The sequence below is a fragment of the Gorilla gorilla genome, chromosome 9 (genome assembly GCF_029281585.2).
Source record: "Gorilla gorilla gorilla isolate KB3781 chromosome 9, NHGRI_mGorGor1-v2.1_pri, whole genome shotgun sequence".
NCBI classification, from domain to species: domain Eukaryota; kingdom Metazoa; phylum Chordata; class Mammalia; order Primates; family Hominidae; genus Gorilla; species Gorilla gorilla.
In genome coordinates this window covers 134299314-134326341 of record NC_073233.2, presented here as the reverse complement: position 1 = coordinate 134326341, position 27028 = coordinate 134299314, and the positions used below count along the sequence as shown (strand labels likewise).

The window sequence follows — 27028 nt, the reverse complement described above, 5'->3', positions numbered from 1 at the left end:
GAACTTCTTTGTATCTCCAGATTTTATTAAACTGCCAAGAATGTAGCAGATGTTTTATAAACATCTGACAAATAAGTAATAACATGTGAATAAAGATGTATTGCATGTTCCACTAACAACTGAAATGTACTGCACGCTCAAAACGGGAAACCAGGATCTCTCAGTCTCTGCACCACTGACTTGGAGGGGCCAGAGAGTTCACTGTTGCAGGGTCTGTCTTGTGTATTATGGGATGTTTAGCAGCCATCTCTGGCCTCTACCTACTAGACACCAGTAGGAAATCCCTCTTCTCAGGTGTGACAAAATGTTTCCAGATATTTCCAAATGCTGAGGACCACTGTGCTAGACACTTCTAAGGGCTGTGAAAGTGTTAAATATGATCTCGACCCTGTGAGTTCAACATGATAATTACCTCCATTGTACAGTCAGGAAACTAAGGTGGGAAAGGGGTCAGTAACGGGCCCAGGTTGTACAGCTCATGAGGGGCAGAGCTGGCGCTGGAATTCTGGCTACTTCAGCCAGAACCCCCACATCCCACGGCTTCTAAAACCATCCCGTGCAGACTGGCTCCCTAGACTCCACGATCCCCGGGATGTCCACCCCTGCCCTACACAGCAATTAGGGGAAGGGGTCTCAAGCACATTCAAGTCCTTCGAAGGCTCTGCACAGTGACGAAGAGCCTGTCGAGCCCCTCCTCAGCCACGCTTCCGCACGAGACACAGTCTCTAGCCCCCACAGCCCTGGTGCCCTCTGGAAGCTCTGGAGTACGTGTTCAAGGCACACAGCTGTATTCGTGGGACCACTAACGCCTGCCAGCTGGACACCAGACTTCCATGAATCTGACCATTGTTTGCAGCCACATCCCACCACTGGCACGGACTGACTCTCTCCGCTGTAGGCCAGGTCTCCCGGGCTGCGGACTCCTCTGGCTTCCCTGCCGAACCTCAGCGCGGGCCTGGGCTGTACCTGCTTCCACACATTCCACAGCCTGTCCAGGAGTCAGTCTCCACAGTGTCTGCCAACCCACAGCGATTCCTCTCGGCTTAGTGTCCGCTGCCCACGTTCTAGAGGGGACTCAAGCTGGACTGTGCATTTGACGTCATTAATACAACTGCCAGGTACAGTGAGCGCAGGCTACGGGCTGGGGAGTTCTCCCACAGGGTTAGAATCCACCCGATCAACACTCGGATACAGACGGTCCGCTAATTGCAAGTCCCAAGAACAGACCGGTCATCTGTAAAACTCCTCCTCAGCCCCAAAACCCCATGGACTCTTCTCACTCACGGGGAGAGCCCGGGTCCTTGCTCTGACGCACAGAGACACACGTGCTCTACTGGCCAGCACCTTCTCCCTCCTTGCCCAACTCCTCCCAACACAGGCTGCCTGCGTTAGTCTGTTTTCGTGCTGCTGATAAAGACATGCACGAGACTGGGAAATTTATAAAGAAAAAGAAGTTTAATGGACTCACAGTTCCACGTGGCTGGGGAGGCCTCACGATCATGGCAGAAGAAAAAAAGTACATCATACATGGCAGCAGGCAAGAGAGAAGGAGAGCCACGTGAAAAGGGAAACCCCTCAAAACCATCAGCTCACCTGACACTTACTACCAGGAGAACAACTTGGGGGAGAACACCACCATGATTCAATTATCTCCCACCAGGTCTCTCCCATGACACATGGGAATTATGGGAGCTACAATTCAATATGAGATTTGGGTGGGGACACAGCCAAACTGTACCACTGCCCAACCCACACCAGCCTCACCAGGTCTAGGGGGCTAGCTAGGCATGCTCCCTCCTCTGGGCCTTTGCCATTTCTGCTCACTCAGTCTAGAATGCTTTTCTGTAGACATGGGCCTGGCTATCTCTCTCCATCCAGCTCTTTACTCAGCTTCTCTACTTCCCAGCAACAACTCCACACACCCAACACTGCAGGTCCCCTCCCCTGCTTGCAAAGATGTTTCTCTTGTTTTGCTTGCTGCTGTATCACCCATGTCAACAATAGTGCCCGGCACCCAGCAGGCTCTCAATACAAACGTGTTGAATTAATAAATGGATCTGTTCATCGGATGGCATTGCCCCAGTGCAGGTGGAACAGAGTGGAAGAGGCAGTGACAGTAGGTCAGATATCTTCTGGCCCCTGTGGCACAGCCCCTGGCTGGACGCTGCAGCCTCACCCCATCATTGAACACTGTGATCACAGCACGCCTGGGCATGGGGAGGCTTCCTGGCTCATTAGAGTTGGCAGAGAGCACAGTGAGTAACTGACCAGCTAACTGCCTCAGGGTCATGCATGGGAGGATGGAAACATCTCTCAAGCTGTCTGACCTTTGAGGGAAAGGAGCCAGACAGGCTTCCACCTACAGCAAAAGAAGACTCTCTGTTCCCACCCTCGGGCTCCACAGGCTACCCACCACGCCCCCCTCCCATCCGCCCCTGCAGCCTGGCACTGCAGACTCCTGTACAGAAACATTGTATCACCCGTTTATCAGCTGCCAGTCACAAGACACCAACCACTTGAAAATCATACCCAGGGCAGGGCCCTGTGCCTCATGCCAGTAATCCCAGCACTTTGAGAGGCCGAGGAGGGCAGATTGCTTGAGCTCAGGAGTTCAAGAACAGCCTGGGCATCATGGTGAAACCCCATCTCTACAAAAAATACAAAAATTAGCCGGGCATGGTGGCATGTGCTTCTAATCCCAATTACTTCAGAGGCTGAGGTGGGAGGATCACTTGAGCCTGGGAGGTGGAGGCTGCAGTGAGCTGAGATCAGGCTACTACACTCCAGACCAAGTCAGATCCTGTCTCAAACAAAAAGAAAAGAAAAAAGAAAATCATATCCTGGTGCCTGCCTGAGAGGGGCAGAGGCTTTGAATTCCCTTCTTAGGGTGAAAAAGCTGAAGCCACTGTGACGAGGTGGGAGTCAAGAGAGCAGGGCCAGGCCCAGGATACAGGAGAAATCCAGGGCCTGTGTGGACCTGCCCCAGGTCCTGGTCAGGGGCTCCCGGGCGCTCCTCCCTCCCAGGAGAAGCAATGCACCCACCCCAAGGATCTAAAGCCAAAGGTACCAGTGTCTGGGGCTGGAATCTGGCTTCCCACCAGCACGGCCAATCCCCTGCTTCCAGCACAGCCAGTGCCCTGCCTCCCCTGACCCCAGATGCCTGCTGTGAGAACGGTGGACTGCACCAGCCCCACCACATCCCACTTGGTCACCCCAGTCCCAGGCCACTGAGTATTTGCAATGGGGCCAGTCCACACTGACATGTGCTTTAAGTGGAAAATACACACCGGATTTCAAAGATTTAGTACCCCAAAAAAAGAATAAAATATCACCTTCATTATTTTATACTCATCCCATGTTGAAATGCCAAGATTTTGGCTATATTGGGTTAAAATATTAAAATGAATTTCACCTATTTTTACTTTTTAAAACCATGGCTAAATTTAAATGTTTTAAAAGTAATTTAAAATTACATGTGGCTTGTATTTCTGGCTCCCATTCTATTTTGACTGGACACTGTTGGGCTAGAAAATCTCCAGGATTCCTGCTAGCTCACACTTCCTATGACCCGAAGACAGTGGTGTCCACCCTCAAGTGCCTACTGGAAGCACCAGGAGAGTTTAAGTTTCATCGGCTCCCAAGGCTCCACTTCAGAAAGGCTAAATTAGGAGGGCTGAGATGCCTGTGGAGGGGTCCCGCTTATTCTGACTCGTTTGACTCTGATGTGCAGTCAAAGCACATCAAAGTCAAAAAGACCTCACTCTCCCCCTGTCTCCATCCCCCTCCTCCTGAGCCATCTGGGCCCTGGGTATGGAAACACATTCAAGGTGACATTGCTCCCCCAGCCCACACAATCACCTCTACTCTGCCTAAACCCAACCTCTTCTGGACCCCCTGATATCCTGCCCCAGTGCCTGCAAGGGGCGGGCCACCCAGCTACCCACCTCACATACCTTGCCAGCCCATGCAGTTGGGCAGCCATGTTTGAGTTAGCAAGCAGGTCAGATGAAACTGGTTCACCTGAGCCTTCTCTCCTCTGGCCAAGACCTGTGCCCTAGGCACTGGCTACTGAGACTAAACCCTGTCTCTGCTACTTACAAGGCACGTGACTGCAGACTCTGCCCCGTCTCTACAAAAATAAAAATAAAATTAGCTGGGTGTGGTGGCACACACCTGTAGTCCTAGATACTTGGGAGGCTGAGACAGGAGGACCCCCTGAGTGCAGGAGATCGAGGCCGCAGTAAGCTATGATCGTCCCCCTGCACTCTAGCCTGGGTGACGGAGGGAAACCCTGTCTCAAAAAAAAAAAAAAAAAGAACAGGAGTTGGTCGTGTTACAAATGTTGAGAGATCTGGAATCAGTGGTTGGGACCCAAGCCCAGACCTCTCTTCCGGCCTCCTCTCCTCCCAGCCACAGTTTCCTCCCTGCATGGGGTTCAGACCACCCAGTCCAGAGAAGCCTCCTCACTCCCCCACATCCAGCTCTGTCACATCATGCTGCTTTATTAACTTTGTGGCAGTTAAACCACACTGTCCCAAGTACCAATTAGACCGCACACTCCCAGCAAGCAGGGACTTCTTATGGCCCAGAGTATCTCCAGCACTAAATTTAATGCCTGACACATGGTAGATAACTGACAAATATTTAAATGAATGGAGGTCTGAATTCATCAGCAAACAATAAGATGGCTGTGAGCAGCAAGTTTCATCAAGTTAAAACAAGCCAGGCTTATTCTGAAAAGACCTGGGCATCTAAGGCACAAGGGGCTTGCTAGAAGCTCATACTGGAAGCTGGCAGAGCCAGCACACTTTCTGCCAAATGCATGTCGATGAGCTCACAAGGACCTGCTTTATCCCCAGGCAAATGATGTGGCTTCTGCAGAACTGGAGGTTGTCATGTCTGACTGATCTTAACCACTTACCAGCTCCATGTCTGCTGCACCACATCAGGAACCGATGTCCGACAGTAAACTCCGTGCAGTCCCAGGAGAGCTGCAGGCTTGAGGACACCCTAATACCCAGGAAATCTCCTTCCTTCCTACTTACTTCCTCCTAACGGGGGTCAACCTGAGATGAAACCCCAGGACCAAGCCCCAGGAAGCGCAAGGTACATGTGGCCTCCAGGAGGAGCCAGTGAAAAGGGGTACGGACTCAGACCCACAGGCCAATCCAGCCTCTGCAGTCACTGGTCAGGTGACCTTGACAATCTCAAAGCCTCAGATTCCTCATCTGTAAAGTACGTGTAACTGCCTTCAGGTCAGTGGTGTTAAGGAAAATAATTTTATATATACACATACACACACATACACACACACACACACACACACGACCAAGTTATCACAGGTGTTCTGAGCCTCAAAACACAGTATTTCCACTTCACAACATTAGGTATGGGCCAAACACAGAGCAAGAACTCTGTATCTGGAGGGTGTCAGTGACGCTGGGTTCTGCCCTCCCCAGACACACGGCAGCCCCTCTCAATTCAAGCGCTGGCCCAGCCCAACAAAGAGAGAGATCGACTGCCACTGGCCCCACCACGACCCCAATCACACTCAGCTCTCCTCCTGGCTGCTGGGTCCACACCAGATGCTACACAGGACCTTGTAGCAGCCAGGGAGGCAAGGAGAGGCACTGCCACCCAGGCTCTGCCCTGCTCTGAATGCAGATCCACCTACTGAGACAGACTCAAGGACTCATTGTTGGGGTTAGGTAGGAGAAGGGGTGAGGAAAAGGAAGGAGACCACATCGGGGAAGTCACACTCTGTCTTTCCAAGAGCTGCACCTCCTAAAGTCAGCACCCAAGCCCCTGATTAATCGCTCTCCGAAACAGCACCCCCACTCCAGAACAGACCTTTTCAGAACTGTTCCACCACTCAGCAGGCACAAGGTTGCTAAGTGCTCAAGACATCATGCTTTGAGCAAGTCAGGCATAATGCATGCAATCAACAAATACTTGAATATATCAGCACTCCCATAAAAAGAAAAAAAAAACAAGGAAGCAAAGGGAAAAGCAAGGGACAGGATAGGATCAAGCAACTGCACTTCTGGGTATGTCCCCAAAATATTTGAGACCAGGATGTCAAAGAGATATCTGTACATCCGTGTTCACAGCAGCATTATTGACTTTGCAATAGCTAATGTGGAAGCAACCCCCAAGCGTCCATCAGTGGATGAACGGATCAACAAAATGTGGTCTACGCATACAATGGACTATTATTCAGCCTGAAAAAGGAAATTCTGCTACCCGTATGGATCAACCTTGAAGGTACTATGCGAAGTGAAATAAGCCAGTCCCAAAAAGACAAGTCCTGTATCATTCCATTTAGAATAGATACTCAAAGTAGTCAAACTCACAGACACAGAAAGCAGAATGGTGGCTGCCAAGGGCTGGGGGGAGACGGAAATGAGGAGTTCTTGACTAGTGGGTAGGATGTTTCAGTTTGGCAAGATGAAGAGAGTTCTGGAGATGGATGGTGGGATGGTAGCACATTCTGAAAGTGCTTAATGCCACTGCACTATACACACAGAAAGAGTTAAGATGGTAAATACAACCTCGTGCTTGTGCATTTTACCATAACAACCACCAAAACAATCAAAGAAATAATAAAAAAAAAAAAAAAAGCAAAGAACACAAAAAGGCAATTCACAGATTAAACCCAAACACTTGGTGGACATATGAAAAGATGCTGAGGCTCACTCGTGACCAGGGAATACATATTAAAACCAAATCTCATTTCCACATTGCTGGCAGAAGTACAAATTGACACAAAGGCTTAGAAGAGCACTTCACAGTATCTAGTGAGGCTGAATATGTGCATATTTTACAATCTGGTAATTCCATTTTGAAGTATATAAGTACAACCCACTCCAGGATATTTATTAGGCAGTGCTGCAATAGCAAAAAAAAAAAAAAAAAAACAAAACTGGAAACACTATCATCAGTACAGCCATGGCTATATACACTGTGCTACATTCATGCAACTGAATACTATGTAGCCATGTAAACTGAAGAAATCAATCCATATGGGTCAATTGGGATAAACTTGAAGACATAATGTTAACTTTTTTTTTTTTTTGAGACAGAGTCTTGCTCTGTCACCCAGGCTGGAGTGCAGTGGCGTGATCTCAGCTCACTGCAAGCTCTGCCTCCCGGGTTCACGCTATTCTCCTGCCTCAGCCTCCCAAGTAGCTGGGACTACAGGCACCCCCCACCGCGCCCAGCTAATTTTTTTTTTTTTTTTATTTTTAGCAGAGACAGGGTTTCACTGCATTAGCCAGGATGGTCTCGATCTCCTGACCTCGTGATTCGCCCGCCTCAGCCTCCCAGTGTGCTGGGATTACAGGCGTGAGCCACCGCGCCTGGCCCATAATGTTAACTTTTTAAAGTCATGCCTGTAATCCCAACACTTTGGGAGGCCAAGGCAGGAGGATTGCTTGAGCCCAAGAGTTTGAGACCAGCCTGGATAACATAGCAAGATTTCATCTTTATTTAAAAAATAAAAAAATAAAATAAACAACTTAGCTGAGCTTGGTGGCTTATGACTGTCATTATCCCAGTTCCTCAGGAGGCTAAGGTGGGAGGATCACTTGAGCCCAGGAGATGAGAGGTTGCAGCGAGCTATGATCGCGCCACTATACTCCAGCCTGGGTGACAGAGCAAGATCCTATCTTAAATAAAATAATAAAAGTAAAAACTTATGTTTAAAGGTGTTGCAAAAACAAAGTATGCGTCCAAAAACAACATTATTTATGTGTATAAACAGTGTGTGCTTGTGTGTATGATGAAAGAATGAAATACAGGTTGACACCCAACTTTAAGTGATAATTATATTCTGGGGAGATGGGGAAGAATAAAAGAGGTCACAGGGACATGTCTTTGGTTCTCTACTTGCAATATTTTATTTCTTAAAGGAAAAAAATCTAACGTCATATGAGAGATAATATTCCCATTTGTTCAACCTGGCAGATTATCACATGCAACTCTGTTACATTAATATTTACATAGATGAGATATTTTCATATTAATAGAGATAGTGAAGAAATATAAATTGAGAAGCTAAACAAGGAAAGATGAATATATTCACCTACATAAAATTTAAGTGAGACAGACAGCAAGTGCAAGAGAGAGAGGGAAGAGTAGAGAGAAGACAAATGAAACACTTAAAAGACAACTGAGCCCGGGTGCGGTGGCTCACGCCTGTAATCCCAGCACTGTGGGAGACTGAGGCGGGTGGATCACCTGAGGTCAGGAGTTCAAGACCAACCTGGCCAACATGGTGAAACCCCGTCTCTACTAAAAATACAAAAATTAGCCAGGCATGGTGGCAGGCGCCTGTGATCCCAGCTGCTCAAGAGGCTGAGGCTGGAGAATTGCCTGAACCCAAGGAGGTGGAGGTTGCAGTGAGCCAAGATCGTGTCAATGCACTGCACTCCAGACTGGGCAACAAGAGCAAAAATCTGTCTCAAAAAAAAAAAAAAAAAAGACAACTGAAAAACTAAAGTACATTTGCAACCTATACCTAACATATCAGTAAATTCACTGAGCCTATAATGTGCTCACGTAAATCAGAAAAAAAAAAAAAAAAAAAAAACAAGAAACCTAATTTAAAAATAGGCAAAGGGCCGGGCGCAGTGGCTTACACCTATTATCCCAGCATTCTGGAAGGCCAAGGTGGGTGGATCATTTGAGGTCATGAGTTCGAGACCAGCCTGGCCAACAGGGTAAAACCCCCACCTCTACTAAAAATACAAAAATTAGCCAGGCATGGTGGCAGGTGCCTGTAATCCCAGCTACTTAGGAGGCTGAAGCAGGAGAATTGCTTGAACCCAGGAGGTGGAGGTTGCAGTGAGCAGGCATTGAGCCACTTCACTCCAGCCTGGGAGACAGAGCGAGACTCTGTCTTAAAAAAAGAAAAGAAAAAAGAAATAAAATAAAATAAAAATAGCCAAAGGACATGAATATTTACCTTAATGTAAAGAAATGAATGGCAAATAAGAAACTATGGTCATCTACATCTACAAATTCCAGCGTGATGGAGACAGCATATTTCATTCATCATAACAGCAAAACACAAGAGACCTGAGCTCTTACAGATGTACTAGGAAGAAAAACTAGGGCTACCTCTCAGAGGGAATTTGGCCCATGGCCAGAACTTTATTCTAGAAAGTTTCCTACGTTTCCACAGACTTGTCTATCAGGATCTTCAACAGCACTTTTTCTAAGAGCTTAAGAGGGAAACAACTTGAAATCTACTCACAGACAAGGAAACACTATGGAGCTGTGAAAAAGAGGGTGCAAACCTATGCGTGCTGGTATCGTCTAATCTCCAAAACATAGTATCCATAGCATCAAAACTTAGGATGGGTGAAAACAATGATATCCATATCTCCAAATGCACTTTCACAAAACAGTTACATGCATACCCAGATATGTCTGTACACGAATAGGTTTACTCAGAAGGATGCAAAACAAAGGCTATGGCCCCTCAAGAGAAAAGTCCTGGGGGTCAGAGGTCTGGAATGAGAGTGACTTATGCTCATATTCCCATTTGTACTGCTTACCTTTATAATTTTTTTTTTTTTTTGAGACAGAGTCTTGCTCTGTAGCCCAGACTGAAGACCAAAGGCCCAATCTCAGCTCACTGCAGCCACCCACCAGGCTGAAGCAACCCTCCCACCTCAGCCTCCCCAGTGGCTGCGACCACACGCACATACCACCATGACCAGCTAGTTTTGTAAATTTTGGAGAGATGGGGTCTCACCACGTTGAACAGGCTGGTCTCAAACTCCTGGGCTCAACTGACACGCCTGCCTCTGCCTCCCAAAATGCAAAGATTAAAGGTGTGAGCCACCACACCCGGCCTGCTTATCTTTTTCAAACTGGTGACTGTGATACCCTTTCAAATAAAATTTGATTTAAAAAAAGGAAGAAGAAAAAAAATATTGAAATCTCACACTTGGATGTGAATTCTGGACCAACCATCACTTCTGTGAGTGCAAACGACCTTTCCAGGTGTCAGGTTTTCTTTTGGGTAAATGGGATTTTAAAAATGGCACTATCTGGAAGGGAGGTTGTATGAGCAGACAATGTAGCTCCAAAGACAATTACTGAAATGGAAGCAGCTGATCTCAGACCCTAGAACATGCATCACCTGCGCCTCTCGCTGACTGGCCCTACTTGCCCTCCTTGTGTTCTACCCTGAGGACAGAAACAGCAGTGGCAGAGCACCAGCCACAGTATGCACCCTGGGCAATCACGGCCTGGCCAGGGCGGCAAGTGAGGCTGGGCTCCAGCCCTCCCCCTACTTGCCAAACTGTATGTTCTGGTGCAGGGCTTCTCCAACGGGGTGGGGGAGGGGGGTTGTGCGTTACGGTTCCTAATTTACAGGAAAGTGCTGTAGAGATTAGCAGCAACACCATTCAGAGCAGCTAACTTCCTCCTCTCCTCTCCAAGTCAAAACAGCGCAGTGCAAAGATCTGGATGTGCACAGACCTGGGCGTTGCCAGAAGCACCCCAGGGGAAGCTGGCAGAGCCACACACCGGTGTTTGTCTTTCTCCATGCCATTTCCCCTGTACTCACAAGGATACCCTTCTCATGAGCAGGTGTGGCTTCTGCAGAGCTGGCTCCAGCCACCTTCTGTCCAGCTGTACCCACGTCCTAATTCCGGCACAGCTGGCCAGCCCTCTCTAAAGTGAGGTCACCCATAGGACTAACCTGTGTCCCAGGAGAGCCACGGAGGTCACATCACTCCTTCCCTACTTGTTCCACAGAAGGGCTACTGGAATAATACCGCTGTCCCAGCACAGGCTGGGGACCCCAAGGCCTCCCCAGACTGTGAGGCTGGACAGGTCAGCAGAAACAGGAGCCACAAGGCCTGTGGGCCGAATGCAAGCAGGGAGGGCACTGACTCGAGCACTGTGGCAGGACAGAAACAGGGTGACATGCTGGACTCATGGCATTCATCCTTGGGGGGCACAGACACACGGCAAACAGGAAATGGTGGAGATGACGGGACAATGACAACCACAGGACCACTAACACAGGGCACAGGGGCAGAGAGTGAGGGCCACCAGCCCTTGGCCACTGGGGGGATAGAACCATGTCTCTGAGGAGCTGGCTATAAACCGGAGGCCTACATGAAGGGCAGCCATGGGAAGATGGGGTAGGCAACAGAAGGTTCCAGACTGAGAGAAGTGCCCAAGACTCTGAGCTTGCTGGGTGCAAGGCACAGAAAGTTCCATATAGTGGCAGACAGCCAGGAAGGAACGGGAGTGCCAGGGAGGCCACGGGGACACGTGGTATAGATGTCACAGGCCACCCTAATAGCTCAGATTCTAAGGTTGGGTGTCATGAATGTCACTGGAGGGCATTAATAACAAAGAGTGACACCACTGGATTAGCTTTTTTTTTGAGACAAGGTCTTACTATGTTGTCCAGGGTGGCCTCAAACTCCTGGGCTCAAGGGATCCTCCCACCTCAGCCTCCCAAAGTGCTGAAATTACAGGCGTGAGCCACCACACCCTGTCCTGAATTCACTTTTAAATCATCCCTGGGGCTGTGCTGCAGCTGCTAGCATAATCTTACTGAAGTTTTCAACAAATTGATGGGGGAATACTCTTTCATTCTCATTTACAGAGAAGAAAACTGAGGCACAGAAGGAATACATGAAATGTCCCAAAATCAGACAGGTCGAAAATAGTGGAACCAGGATTTAAAATTCAGCCAGAACTACTTTTAATCTCTATACTCTATGCACCCATGAAATTTGGGATGAGTTGTCTGGAGCTCAGAAACTCACCAGGTGGGTCAGGTGCGGTGGCTCATGCCTGTAATCCCAGCACTTCAGGAGGCCAAGGTGGGAGGATCATGAGGTCAGGAGATCGAGACCATCCTGGCTAACACAGTGAAACCCTGTCTCTACTAAAAATAAAAAAAATTAGCTGGGCATGGTGGTGGGCGCCTGTAGTCCCAGCTACTCGGGAGGCTGAGGCAGGAGAATGGTGTGAACCCGGGAGGCAGAGCTTGCAGTGAGCCGAGATCGCCACTGCACTCCAGCCTGGGCAACAACAGAGCAAGACTCCATCTCAAAAAAAAAAAAAAGAAAGAAACTGACAAGGTGACCTGGACCAGGTACTTAACCTCTCAGAGCCTCAGAGTCCCGGTCTTTTAAATGTGGATAACAGCAGCAAGTCCTCAGAGGTGTCCCGAGTCTCAAAACATATCCTGGTATTTAACGTCCGCAGCCTCAGCAGGGGCTGGGCACAGAACAAGCACTCAGGACGTGGAAGGTGCCAGCGACACCTGGTCCTCCCTTCCCAGGCACAAGGCAGCCCCTCTCCATTCAAGCTCTGTCCCAGCCCAGCAAAGAGAGGGGTCCTCAGCCACTGCCCCCACCACTACCACAATCATACTCACCTCTCCTGGTCCATATGTGACAAAGGACCTGCCACGGCCAGGGAGACAGGCAGAGGCACTGCCACTCCCACTCTGCCCTGCCCTCGACTCAGATTCACCCATGGCCCAGCCTCAGGAGACGCTGCTGGGGTGTGGTGGCATGCAGAAGGGGAGGGGGAGGAGGCCCCTAAGGGGGTGGCTCTCCATCTGTCTGTCTGGGTGTAGCACATCCTGGAACTGGCGCCAGGCCCTGACCAGTTCCGCCCCATTCAGCCTTCCCAGAAGGGCTGGCACATGGATCCCTCAGCCTGACCAGACACCAGCCTCCTGTCCATGGTGCCCCCCACACCTGAGCAGAGTCCACTTCCAGAACAGTGCTGCCTCTGCAGATGACACACTCTATCCAAACCCGGTACCCCAAAATCCCCGAGCAGGGACAGCAAAGGCAACGTTTAGCCCTGGCGTCCCTACACAGGTGCCACAAATTCCAGCCCTGCCCCACAGTACAGCCTCTGAATTCAGGCTCTCATCTCTGGTTTTGACTGTCTTGGAGCACCTGAGATCTGGGCTCAGAAACCCCTGTCCTCTGCCTCACTCGGCAGACCTTGTACTCCCACCTCCCATCACCAGAACAACTGCTGGGCACTGAGACGGACACCATGGTCAGACTGGCACTTGATGAACAAGTTTCTGGAACTGTGCAGCGGAGGGTCCGAGGGTCCACACCTGAAGTCCCATTAGTCCCATTAGGAGCCAGCAGGGTTAAAGGGGTTGAGCCGGGGAGTATCGAGGCAGGCTCGCCAGAGGAGAGGGCCCTGCATTGGGAGGGAGAGTGGGGCAGGGCGCCCAGACGAGGACTCGGTGAAGATGAGGGTGGGCAGGAAAAGCAAGCCCTCCGCCCTGCAGCAGCCTGTCCCCAGGAACAGAGAAGGCGGCAAGAGAGTCCCTCTCCAGTTTGTCCCCCGCAGGGAGCCCACCCCCTCAGAGTAAAGGTGGGCCATGAGGGAGGGAAGACGAGGGGAGGAGGGGCCCTTCTAGGTGTCCAGGGCCCAGGCTCTGCGCAGTAGCCCCTCTGGTGAATCTGCCTGAACAGGCACAGCTGCATCCACACTCAGAGCCTGAAGGCATAGACAGCCCCTTCCAGCAGCTCTCCGGTCCCTGCAGCTCACACCCGCCCTCCCATGTCAGTAACCTACACAGGCTCCTCCAGCACAAACACACTAGTCCATACTCAGGCACCCGCAAGCTTGGTCACACACACACACCTGCCCACATACACCCACCTCTCAGTCCTCCTCCTCTCTGCCCCCGCCCCCCATGCCCACATACAGCTTCCGGGGCTTGAGGGCCCCCCCAAGCCAGGGCACTCTGTTCCCCCATTCCTCAGGGCTGGCCGGGGGCTGGGCTCAGCTGCTGCTGCTGCTGCTGCTCTACCTCCCTCAGGCCCACCGGGTTCCTCCCACCCCAGCTCTGGCTCCTGGAGACTCTGTCAGCTTGCAGGTCCCCGGAGCTGTCACCAGGCAGCCCAAAGCCTCTAAGGGGCAGGGAGTGGCTGTGCCAGCCCTGAGGAACCTCGTTCCTCCGAAGTCACGGAAAGGGGAATCCTGGGCTCCTCGCCCTCTGCCCAGCCAGGCTCAGCTCCCAGAAAGATTCTGGCACCTGAGAAGAGACCCAGCCACGCCTATGAGCCCCACAGGTGTGTCCCCAGCAGGCCTGAAGAGTGTCCCAGGGCAGCCTGTGGCCATTTGGCCGAGGGTACTGCAGAGCCTGCTGCCCCATGGAGGGCACTCCCTGGCCCGGCACCCACACAACACACACTCACTGTCCTCTGGGCCCGTCTCAGCCTCTCTGCACCTGTGCCCAGTCCCAGTGACAGAGACTGTCCTCTCAGCCCACCCGGCACCCAAATCCAGGAACCTGCAAGGCCTTCCTCCAGCTGCCCGCCAGCCTGCTCACACTTTCTGGGCTCAAGCCCTGAGGCTTTAGCGATTTCAGGGTCATCTGCACCCATAACTGGGGGAGTGATGGGAGGGACAGATTCCCGCCTGTCAGGGCCTGGTCACTACCTGGGGACAGAGGATTCCAGAGCCTACAACTGGTTCAACAGATCTGGGCTATGGCCCACACCCACCTCTGCACACAGAAGCCAGCCCAGGGTCCCATGGAATACCCCAGGGCAGAGACACTAAATCAACTGAAGGCGATGCCAGGGGTCATGCCAAGTGCCTGAACTCTGGCTTTTCCATCATCTGTGAGGCCCCAACCCCATGCCCTGCGTAATCTAAGGTCCTGGCCAGTGCCTCCTCCTCCTCCCAGCCCTGAGGAACCATCCTTGTCCTCAAGGTGGAAGAGCTCGGCCCTCAGTCCCCTGGCAGCCTGGGATGAGCCCCACCCTCAGGGCTGGTGCACAACCAGAGGCTCTTCTCAAGGAAGCCTGGTGCCAGAAAACCCAGACACTGAGGCACAGGCCAGACACAGAGCCTGGGAACACCCAGGAGAGCATGTCCCCCAGGGTCCCAGCCCCAACCAAAGCTGGGAGAGCTCAGAGCCACCCCCTGCCCCACAATCCTCGTGGCCGCCCCGTGTGGCTGTTTCCTCCTGCCCAGGAGGAGCTGAAGGGATCTCGGCCCAGGATGTGGTCCTTCCACCCCTACCCCTGAGAACACACCCAGGACTGGCAGCTCACCTGACCCTGCAGGGCTGCCAGTCCAGCTGTGCCCCAAAGAGAACATTCGCTTCTTGCTCTATTTGGACAGCTGCAGGGTCAGCGATGCTCAGGAGAGAACGTCTGATCACAGAGTGGGGAGTGCGGTGATCAGGGCCACAGGCCCTCTGATGGGGGTGGGCCAAGGCCAGAGCTGCATCCCTGGATGAGTGGGCTGGGAGGGGGCCCGGGACCAGCCTGGCAGGGCACAGGGAAAGGCTGCAGTTATTCTGCCCTCCTGAGCACTACAAGAGGAGTGGTCAGAGGGATTCTGGAACCAGGGCTGGGGCCTGGGGGAAGGCAATGGAAGCCAGGAGTGAGGGAGGAAATGGATTCTCCTTTTAATGGCATTTATTCAGTTACAGGCTGCGGCCAAGGACCAGCCTCCCAAGTCCAGCCCAATACCTGACCTCACCTCACCCCAGACAGGTCCCACGGCCCCTCCTCAGCCCATCCAGGACTGGTGGGAAAGGTCCAAAGAAAAGAAGACAAAGCATCCACAAGCAGAGGTCGGTGGCTGGACTCCACCCTCCCCTCCCCAGGAAGCAGGAGGCAGAACTGGGAGGTCAAGACCAGCACTTCCCCCTCCTGCTCCCACCCTCTCCTCCTCTCTGGCCCTTGTCTCCTGCCCTCTCCTCCCGGTCCCTGTGTCCTTTCCAGCCATCCCATCCTGGTGTCTCCTGGTCCCCATCTCCACCTCCTCCTCCTTTCCTCCTCTGCCCACAGTCCCAGTTATGTAAGGGGCTTGGGAACACACAGAGGGAGCTTTGTTGTCAAACCAAATCCATATGGAGCCGGAATGGGTCACAGTAACTGGTGCCTATTTTATCCATCCTGGCAGGGTTGGGACTCCAGGCAGGGAACCCCTACACACCTCTGTTTTGGGAGGTGGGGGGATGAACACTGGTCCCAGGGCCCTCAGGCAGCTGAATGGGTGGCCAGGGATCAGTCTCCACTATGAGAGACCACAGCAGGGGAGCAGCTGGTCTCTAAGGCCGAGCAAAGCCACAGTGCAAAGCCAGGGTCTCAAAGCCAACAGAGGCCAGCTCTGGGCTAGGGACAGGACAGCACCACAGGCCCGGGTTGGGGAGGGGCTGTGCACATGCAGAAGTGCACCCCATGTTCTTGTCTATGCAAGGAGGCATGGCCATATACCCTCTCTCACACACTCATCTGCACACTTCCAGGCATGCATGTACAGACAGAAATGCACGCATCAGCCCAAGCACAAAAGGCTGTTGTGTGCTCACCTGGATATGATCTGAGTAAAAATCTCCCTGCTTTGGCCAACTCCTTCCATTCCTGCAGATTCCTCTGGGGCAAAGAGCTCTGGAGAGAAGAGGGTGGAGGTCACCAGTCAGTGAAGCTCCATGTGGCAGCTCTTCTTTGGAGACGCTCAGGCTCCAGAAAGATGAAATCCCACCTACCTGCCGAGGAGGTCTCTAGTGCTAGGGCAATTCGCTTTATTTGACAGGTTATCCACCAAATAAGAGTTACAGACCTGACGGCACTATCATTGCCCTCATCACTCTCTCTTCTGGAAAGGCTGAATGCAGAAATGGTATCACAAAACTAAAATTAGCTAAATTAACAGAGTCAACTGAATTACCTTGGCCAAAAGAATTATCACCGACCTTTATGGCAAGAACATCAGCCCCTAGGGGAACACATAAAGTGGCCCTTCACGAAATAAATACTGAACAACTTGTGCCTTTCATAACAGAACTTCATTTATCCACTCTACTGTTGGCTCTGATGTGACTCAATACTGCAAGGTCTTGATGTATGATGCCAAAGTATATCCCACCAGGTGAAGGAGGCTTTCTGTGACCTGCCTATTGATGATCCCACCTTACGTGACCTGGAATCTGGAAACTGGATCTTTTTTTTTTTTTTTTTTTTTGAGACAGTCTCGCTGTGTCACCCAGGCTGGAGTGCAGTGGCACTATCTCGGCACACTGCAACCTCTACCTCATGGGTTTAAGCGATTCTCCTGCCTCAGCCTTCCAAGTAGCTGGGATTACAGGCATGTGTCACCACGCCCGGCTAATTTTTGTATTTTTAGTAGAGATGGGGTTTCACCATGTTGGCCAGGATGGTCTCAAACTCCTGACCTCAGGTGATCCGCCGGCCTCAGCTTCCCGAAGTGCTACCATTACAGGCGCAAGTCACTGCGCCCAGCCAAGACTAGCTCTTTTGTAAAAGACAGCAGAGAACAACTGCCCTTGAGCCCCGCTGAAAGACACTACACCAGTTTCAGTTACTATTCTCACCATAGCAAAATGTCAGGATCTTGAACCTTGGGTACATGTTTCACAGCTAATGAGAGCTCTCTTAGAGTTTTGGACTTGTCAACCCACATGTGATTTAAAATTAAGGATACCAGGCCGGGTGTGGTGGCTCATGCCTGTAATCCCAGCACTTAAGGAGGCCAAGGTGGTTGGATCACCTGAGGTCAGGAGTTTGAGACCAGCCTGGCCAACGTGGTGAAACCCCATCTCTACTAAAAATACAAAAATTAGCCAGGTATGGTGGCAGATTCCTGTAATCTCAGTTACTCAGGAGGATGAGGCAGGAGAATTACTTGAACCCGGGAGGCAGAGGTTGCAGTGAGCCAAGATTGTGCCACTGCACTGCAGCCTGGGCAACAAGAGAGAAACTCCGTCTCAATAATAATAATAATGATATAAAAATAAAACTAAGGATACCCAAGAGAAATCCTTCCATAAAAGTAGATGATATCATGAAATAGACACAGCTTTCCCAAGACAATGAAACAAGACTCCATGTGGCCCCCTCCCATTGACTCAGACTTGTTTTTGTTTTGTTTTAGCACAAAATGTTCACACTGTTATGTTTGTTAGGGAATTTCATTATTCACACTGAATATCCTCTAAGATCTACTGCTCAACATGAAGCCATTCTCGCTACTAAGCAAAGCAATTGGTGGCTATGTAATCCTCTAGATAAATGGAAAGAATTCCAACTAATATTAGAACCTGCTCCCATACACACTTGAGTGAGCAATTCAGGAAAATGGCGTTATGAAAAGGGTCGGTATCCTTCCCTTGGCAGTTGGCTGATATTTATGATCAACCAGTGTAGCTCTGGGAAGAAGCAACAGAGGCAAAGGGATGGCCTACAACTACGATTGATGTCATTAATGGTAACTTATCTCTACGCACAGAAAACATGAATGGAACTGGGCTGAATCTGGGCAGTGTTCCAGAATCCCTCTGTAATCAAATTCTTAGGTTTGACACAGATTATGAAGACTAGATTCCTACATGAGACACATATATAAAATCCGAACATGACCATGAAAGCCTCAACCATATCATCAGAGAACTTACTAGAACTAGACATTGGTTCAATGGAAATGCTACAGGAAAATTGTATGCCTCAATAGATCCACTATATAATGTAAATAACAGTCTTGCTTATTGGACAGATCAATGCTCAGGTCATATTTGGAAAGAAAACCAATCATCCCTTTGGGGGACCGAGGCGGGTGGATCACGAGGTCAGGAGATCGAGACCATCCTGGCTAACACGGTGAAACCCCGTCTCTACTAAAAATACAAAAAATTAGCTGGGCGTGGTGGTGGTGCCTGTAGTCCCAGCTACTTGGGAGGCTGAAGCAGGAGAATCGCATGAACCCGGGAAGCGGAGGTTGCAGTGAGCCAAGACTGCACCACTGACTCCAGCCTGAGTGACACAGCAAGACTCCGTCTCAAATAAAAAGAAAACCAATCATCCCTAATTGATGATGGCATACAGTCATTTTATCAAATTCATAGAAATGTTTTTTGTTCCTACTCCGATTGAAACCATAACCATTCAACGTGGCGCTGTGCAGACGCAGATGTGACGGAGAATAACCATGACATTCGTATCACCCCCAACTCGTGGGTAATAGGATGCACTTTGACCCTTTCTATCGATAACACCAAATTATTCATTTTATGCAGCAACAAAGTATATAAAGGTGTTCCACCTAGCCAGTCTGGATCTGTGGTGTGGGCTATCTTCTACCTAAAATAACTAGATATGACTCTTCAATTGCCATACAAATCCTTAGAGTCATTTGTACATAAAGTGACCCCTCACAAAAGAGAATCATAATATCCCAGACACAGTCTTATGAAGGGGTTCTGGATTTCATACTTCTGTAAGAGCCCATTTCTCTCAGTTGAGTGAATTGAAAAAAATCAATTAATATTTTACCAACTTCTGAAAAAGTTTAAATGACACTTCGAATTATCTTAAGCAGTACAATCTGGGATGAATGAACTGGCCTCAGTAGTACTGTACAATAGAAGACTTCTTGCTACTTTAACTGCTCAAAAAGGGAGACCTTGTTCCCTAATTGGTAGAAAGGTGTTGCTGGCCGAGCGCATGGCTCACGCCTATAATCCCAGCACTTTGGGAGGCTGAGAGAGGTGGATCACCTGAGGTCAAGAGTCTGAGACCAGCCTGGGTGAAACCCTGTCTCTGTGGTGGCACATGCCTGTATTCCCAGCTACTCAGGAGGCTGAGACAGGAGAATCACTTGAACCCAGGAGGCAGAGGCTGCAGTGAGCCAAGATCACACCACTGCACTCCAGCCTGGGCAAGACAGAGTGAGACTCTATCTCAAAAAAAAAAAAAAAAAAGAAGGTGTTGGCCAGGCATGGTGGCTCACACCTGTAATCCCAGCACTTTGGGAGGCTGAGGCAGGTGGATCACCTGAGGTCAGGAGTTCAAGACCAGCATGGCCAACATGGTGAAATCCCATCCCTACTAAAAACACAAAAATCAGCCGGGTGTGGTGGTACACACCTGTAGTCCCAGCTACTCAGGAGGTTGAGGCAGGAGAATCACTTGAACCTGGGAGGTGGAGGTTACAGTAAGCTGAGATTGCGCCACTACACTCCAGCCTGGGCGACAGATAAGACTCGATCTCAAAAACAAACAAACAAAAAAAAGTGTCATTTTTATGTTAACAAATCAGGTATTACCGAAAACTTAAAATACCTTAAAGAACACACATGGGTTTTTCATTAGATGGCCACTGCCTTCTCCATTGATTCACTCAGCTGGTTAAGTCTTGGCTCCTGGGAATCCTTGCTCACAGGAATTTTTCAATCCTTGGCTATTATTCTCCTTATAATTACTATGTTTACCCCCCTGGTGCCTTGTATTCTCTCAAGGGTTCTAAATGATTTCCAACAGCTGCTCAAATATCAAACAGTTACCATGAGGATCATTCAACTTGAGGAAAGCAACACTGACTATGTAACTGCTAACTGTGGCCATGGAATTCTCATCCCCAACCTACCTACTGATGATGACAACAACATCTACCTGACTCTTTGTCCCAGTGACTACATTGGTGGTGGTAACAGAGAGTAATACTGTGTCATCTAGTCACACTGTCAGCTTGCTGAGAGAATAACCAAAAGCAAGGAATTGTTAAAGCAAAATTTGGAGACCAGGCCTGAAAAATTCCTTACCAAACAAAACCAATGAGGCCTTAACAACAGCCTTAACCTTGCTTAAAAGACAGCATAATCAAATCTTAACTGGGGTTATTTATGGTAAATGCTTCTGTTTGACACAAATAAAACTTCAGCCAATCATAAGTAGCCAACTAATATATGGTTATGTGACTAGGAAACTTCCAACAAGGTAAACCAAACAAAGCAATTTTGTAATTGCAACCAATTAAATCAAATAAATTCTTCATTTTGCTTTTACATTCACCCTCCAAACACCTGCCTCTGAAACTGTCATTGGGCCACTAAACCTCTTTCGGTTTTCTGTTTCCCAATTCACTTCTTACACAAATAAACTCTTTAAAATATTATTGTGCCTGAAAAATTCTCTTTCACACAGGTAATATATTTTATTTTATATTTACTGGCTTTCAAATATTGCCCACTATCCTGGGACCTCTGAAACTGAAGACATTTTAATACCAAGAGCCAATCGGAGTAACTTACTATAGAATATGCTCTATGATATAATGTAATTTCGTATTATATAATTCTGTGTTTTCCTATCTTGCCTGTGAGGCTATGACCTCTGTGGTCAGGAACTTCTTTATATCTCTAGATTCTATTAAACTGCCAAGAATGTGGCAGATGTTTTATACACATTTGACAAACAATAATACGTGAGTAACGATGTACTGCATGGCGAATTAACAACTGAAACAACGTACTGCACGTTCACTTTGTGCGAAACCAGGATCTCTTACTCATAGCCAGGGGCAAAAAAAAAAAAAAAAAGGAAGAAAAGAAAAGGAATCAGGATCCTGCAATCTCTGCCCCACTAACTTTGGGGGCCAGACAGTTCATTGTTGTGTGGTCTGTCTTGTGTATTGTGGGACGCTTAGCAGCATCTCTGGCCTTTACCCACTAGACACCAGAAGGAAATCCCACTCCCCAGGTGTGACAGAATGTTTCCAGACATTTCCAAATCCTGAGGACCACTGTGCTAGATGGTTCTAAGGGCTGTGCAAGTATTAAATATGATCTCGACCCTGTGAGTTCAACACGATAATTACCTCCATTGTACAGTCAGGAAACTAAGGTGGGAAAGGGGTCAGTAACGGGCCCAGGTTGTACAGCTCGTGAGGAGCAGACCTGGCGCTGGAATTCTGGCTACTTCAGCCAGAACCCCCACATCCCACGGCTTCTAAAACCATCCCGTGCAGACTGGCTCCCTAGACTCCACGATCCCCGGGATGTCCACCCCTGCCCTACACAGCAATTAGGGGAAGGGGTCTCAAGCACATCCAAGTCCTTCGAAGGCTCCGCACAGTGACGAAGAGCCTGTCGAGCCCCTCCTCAGCCACGCTTCCGCACGAGACACAGTCTCTAGCCCCCACAGCCCTGGTGCCCTCTGGAAGCTCTGGAGTACGTGTTCAAGGCACACAGCTGTATTCGTGGGACCACTAACGCCTGCCAGCTGGACACCAGACTTCCATGAATCTGACCATTGTTTGCAGCCACATCCCACCACTGGCACGGACTGACTCTCTCCGCTGTAGGCCAGGTCTCCCGGGCTGCGGACTCCTCTGGCTTCCCTGCCGAACCTCAGCGCGGGCCTGGGCTCTACCTGCTTCCACACATTCCACAGCCTGTCCAGGAGTCAGTCTCCACAGTGTCTGCCAACCCACAGCGATTCCTCTCGGCTTAGTGTCCGCTGCCCACGTTCTAGAGGGGACTCAAGCTGGACTGTGCATTTGACGTCATTAATACAACTGCCAGGTACAGTGAGCGCAGGCTACGGGCTGGGGAGTTCTCCCACAGGGTTAGAATCCACCCGATCAACACTCGGATACAGACGGTCCGCTAATTGCAAGTCCCAAGAACAGACCGGTCATCTGTAAAACTCCTCCTCAGCCCCAAAACCCCATGGACTCTTCTCACTCACGGGGAGAGCCCGGGTCCTTGCTCTGACGCACAGAGACACACGTGCTCTACCGGCCAGCACCTCCTCCCTCCTTGCCCAACTCCTCTCCATGGAGGCTGCCCCATGCACCAGCCTCACCAGGTCTAGGGGGCTACCTAGGCATGCTCCTTCCTCTGAGGCTTTGTACTTTTGTTCACTCAGTCAAGAATGCTTTTCCGTAGACATGGGCTTGGCTATCTCTCTTCATCCAGCTTTCCTTTTCTCTATTTTTTTTTTTTTTTTTTTTGGAGACAAAGTCTTGCTTTGTCGTTCAGGCTGGGGTACAATGGTGTGTGACCTTGGCTCACTGTAACCTCCACCTCCCGGGTTCAAGCAATTCTCGTGCCTCAGCCTCCCAAGTAGCTGGGATTTCAGGCATGCACCACCACACCCAGCTAATTTTTGTATTTTTAGTAGGGACGGGGTTTCCCCATGTTGTCCAGGCTGGTCTCGAACTCCTGACCTCAAGTGATCTGCCAAACTCGGCCTCCCAAAGTGCTGGGATTACAGGGGTGAGCCACTGTGCCTGGCCTCTTTGTCCAGCTCTTACTCAGCTTCTCTACTTCCCAGCAACAACTCCACACACCCAACACTGCAGGTCCCCTCCCCTGCTTGCAAAGATGTTTCTCTTGTTTTGCTTGCTGCTGTATCACCCATGTCGACAATAGTGCCCGGCACCCAGCAGGCTCTCAATACAAACGTGTTGAATTAATAAATGGATCTGTTCATCAGATGGCATCGCTCCAGTGCAGGTGGAACAGAGTGGAAGAGGCAGTGACAGTAGGTCAGATATCTTCTGGCCCCTGTGGCACAGCCCCTGGCTGGACGCTGCAGCCTCACCCCATCATTGAACACTGTGATCACAGCACGCCTGGGCATGGGGAGGCTTCCTGGCTCATTAGAGTTGGCAGAGAGCACAGTGAGTAACTGACCAGCTAACTGCCTCAGGGTCATGCATGGGAGGATGGAAACATCTCTCAAGCTGTCTGACCTTTGAGGGAAAGGAGCCAGACAGGCTTCCACCTACAGCAAAAGAAGTCTCTCTCTTCCCACCCTCAGGCTCCACAGGCTACCTACCACGCCCCCCTCCCATCCGCCCCTGCAGCCTGGCACTGCAGACTCCTGTATAGAAACATTGTATCACCCGTTTATCAGCTGCCAGTCACAAGACACCAACCACTTGAAAATCATACCTTGGTGTCTGCCTGGGAGGGGCAGAGGCTTTGAATTCCATTCTCAGGGTGAGAAAGCTGAAGCCAGTGTGAGGAGGTGGAAGTCAAGAGTGCAGCCTGGGCCCAAAGTAAAGGACAAATCCAGTGCCTGTGTGGACCTGCTCCAGGTCCTGGTCAGGGGCTCCCTGGCACCCCTCCATCCCAGGAGAAGCAATGCACACACCCCAAGGATCTGAAGTTAAAGGCAAAATTGGGGAAGTTGCACTCCCCACCTCCCATCTTTCTAGATGCAGTACCTCCTAGAATCAGCACCCAAGTTCCTGATTAATCCATCTCCAAAGCAGCACCCCCTCTCCAGAACAGACCCTTTCAAAGTTCCTCCACTACTCAGCAGGCACAGGGGTGCACAGTACTCAAGACGTCAGGCTTTAAACAAGTCAGGTACAGTGCATGTAATCAACAAATACTTGAATATATAATATCAGTATTCCCATGAAACAATGAGAAAAAACATGGAATCAAAGAGAAAACAAGAGACAAGATAGGATCCCACAACTGTGCTTCGGGGTATATACCCCAAAGAACTGAAACCAGAATATCAAAGCGATATTTGTACACCCATGTTCATAGCAGCATTATTCACAATAGCTGATGGGGAAGCAACCCAAGTATCCGTCAATGGATGAATGAACAAAATGTGATATATGCATACAATGGAATATTATTCAGCCTGAAAAAGAAAGGAAATTCATGTAAAGGAAATATTATGGAGTTTTGCTGTATACAATCTAAAGACGGCCGGGTGCAGTGGCTCACACCTTTAATCCCAGCACATTGGGAGGTCGAGGCATGCAGATCATCTGAGGTTGGGAGTTCGAGACCAGCCTGACCAACATGGAGACACCCTGTATCTACTGAAAATACAAAATTAGCCGGGTGTGGTGGTGCATGCGTGTAATCCCAGCTACTCGGGAAGCTGAGGCAGGAGAATCGCTTGAACCCAGGAGGCAGAGGTTGTGGTGAGCTGAGATCGCACCATTACACTCCAGCCTGGGCAGCAAGAGCGAAACTCTGTCTCAAAAAAAAAAAAGAAAAGAAAAAAAGAAATTCTGACATACACTGCAACATGGATCAACCTTGAAGACACTATGCAAAGTGAAATAAGCCAGTTACAAAAGGACAAATACTGTATCATTCCACTTATAGGAGGTACTCAAAAGCAGTCAAACTCATAGACACAGAAAGCAGAATGGTGGCTGCCAAGGACTAAGGGGAAAAGGAAATGAGCTATTGACTAGCAGGAGGATGTTTCAGTTTGACGAGATGAAAAGATTTCTGGAGCTGGATGGTGGGATGGTAGCACATTCTAAATGTACTTAATGCCACTGAACTATACAAATAAAAAGGGTTAAGATGGTCAACAGGTCAACAGAACCTTGTGCTTGTGCATTTTATCATAACAACCACCAAAACAATCAAAGGAATAAAAAAGAACACAAAAAGGCAATTCACAGATTAAATTCAAACACCTAATAGACAGAAAAGATGCTCAGGCTCACTAGTAACCAGGGAATACAGATTAAAACCAAATATAGTTTCTCACACATTGCTGGTGGGAGTACCAGTTGATACAAAGGCTTAGAAGAGCACTTCACAATATGTAGTCAGGCTGAACACGTGCATACCTTACAATCTGGTGATTGCATTTCCAGGCATAGCCCCGAGTAACCCTCCCTTGTACGGGACACCCCATTCAAGCATGTTTATTAGCAGTGTTACAATACCAAAAAATGGAAACAACTTAACTATCGTCAGGAGAGGGATGGCTACATAAGCTGTGCTACATTCATGCAGCTGAATATTATATAGCCATGTCAACTGAAGAAATTAATCCACATGGGTCAACTGGGATCAACGTGAAAACATAACATTAACTTTTTAAAGTGTTGCAAATAGATAAAGGATGAATCAGAAAACAGCACTAAGTTTGTGTATATTTGTAAATAGTGTGTGCTTATGTGTATGATGAAAGAATAGGCCAGGCGCGGTGGCTCACGCCTATAATCCCAGCACTTTGGGAGGCCACGGCGGGTGGATCATGAGGTCAGGAGTTTGAGACCAGCCTGGCCAACATGGTGAAACCCCGTCTCTACTAAAAATACAAAAATTAGACAGGCGTGATGGCGTGCGTCTGTAATCCCAGCTATTCAGGAGGCTGAGGCAGGCAAATCACTTGGATCTGGGAGGCAGAGATTGCAGTGAGCCGAGATCACGCCACTGCACTCCAGCCTGGGCAACAGAGTGAGACTCCCATCTCAAAAAAAAAAAAAAAAAAAAAAGGAATGTGGGGAAGAATAGAACAGATCATAGTGGCACATCTTTAGTTCTATACTTGTAATATTTTATTTCTTAAAGGAAAAAATATCTAATATGGGATAAGGTTCACACTTGATAAATCTGGCTGATTATCACATGGAGGTCTGTTATATTAATTTTTACATATTTGAAATATTTTCATATAAAAAAAGAACAAGGGCCAGGCACAGTGGTTCACACCAGTAATCCCAGCACTTTGGGAGGCCAAGGCAGGTAGATTGATTGAGTTCAGGAGCTCGAGACCTGCCTGACCAAAATGGTCTCTACTAAAAAATACAAAAATTAGCCGAGCGTGGTGGCACATGTCTGTAGTCCCAGCAAATCGGGAGGCTGAGGCAGGAGAATTGCTTGAACCCGGGATGCAGAGGTTGCAGTGAGCCGACATCGTGCCACTGCACTCCAGCCTGGGTGACAGAGCGAGTCTCCATTTCAAGGAAAAAAAAAAAAAGGAATGGAGATTGAAGAAATATAAATTCAGAAGCTAAATAATGAAAGATTAATACACTCACATAAAGTTTAAGTGAGATACAGAGAGCAAGCGAGCAAGCTCATACTTAAAAGAGTAAAAAACTAAGAAGTGCATTTGCAAGATGTACATATATTAACTTATCAGTTAATTCCCTTAGCCTATAACATACTCATGCAAGTCTACCCCCCACTCCCCAAACAACGAAGGAACATAATTTAAAAATAAGCTAAGGCTATGAATATGTACTTTACTGTAGAGAAATATAAATGGCACATAAGACATTTATCTACATTTAAAACTTCCGGTGTGGCTGAGATACCATTTTTCACAAATAGTAACAGCAAAAAACAAGGGTCCTGAGCTACACAGTGCTGGGGGAGTGTGGGAAGCAGGACCTCTCACAGATGTATGCTGGAAGTGAAAACCAGGCCACCTTCTGGGAAGACATTTCACAATATTTATCAAAATACCCT

The 27028-nt window shown here is 49.1% G+C and overlaps 1 protein-coding gene across 2 annotated transcripts in view; it reads right to left on the bottom strand.

Annotated features, from left to right (window-relative positions):
• ST3GAL4 (ST3 beta-galactoside alpha-2,3-sialyltransferase 4) overlaps positions 1–27028 on the bottom strand; it is a 93304-nt gene that overhangs the window by 51745 nt on the left and 14531 nt on the right. The window contains exon 2 of one of the 2 annotated variants that reach the window (XM_055356364.2): positions 16349–16427. Coding sequence is in view for 1 of the 2 variants with exons in the window: in XM_055356361.2 (XP_055212336.1) it covers positions 1469–1585 (117 nt within the window). In the remaining variant the exon portion in view is untranslated. Of the gene's footprint in view, positions 1–1468; positions 2361–16348; positions 16428–27028 lie in introns of those variants that run through there. The other variant, XM_055356361.2, reaches the window with a different exon arrangement.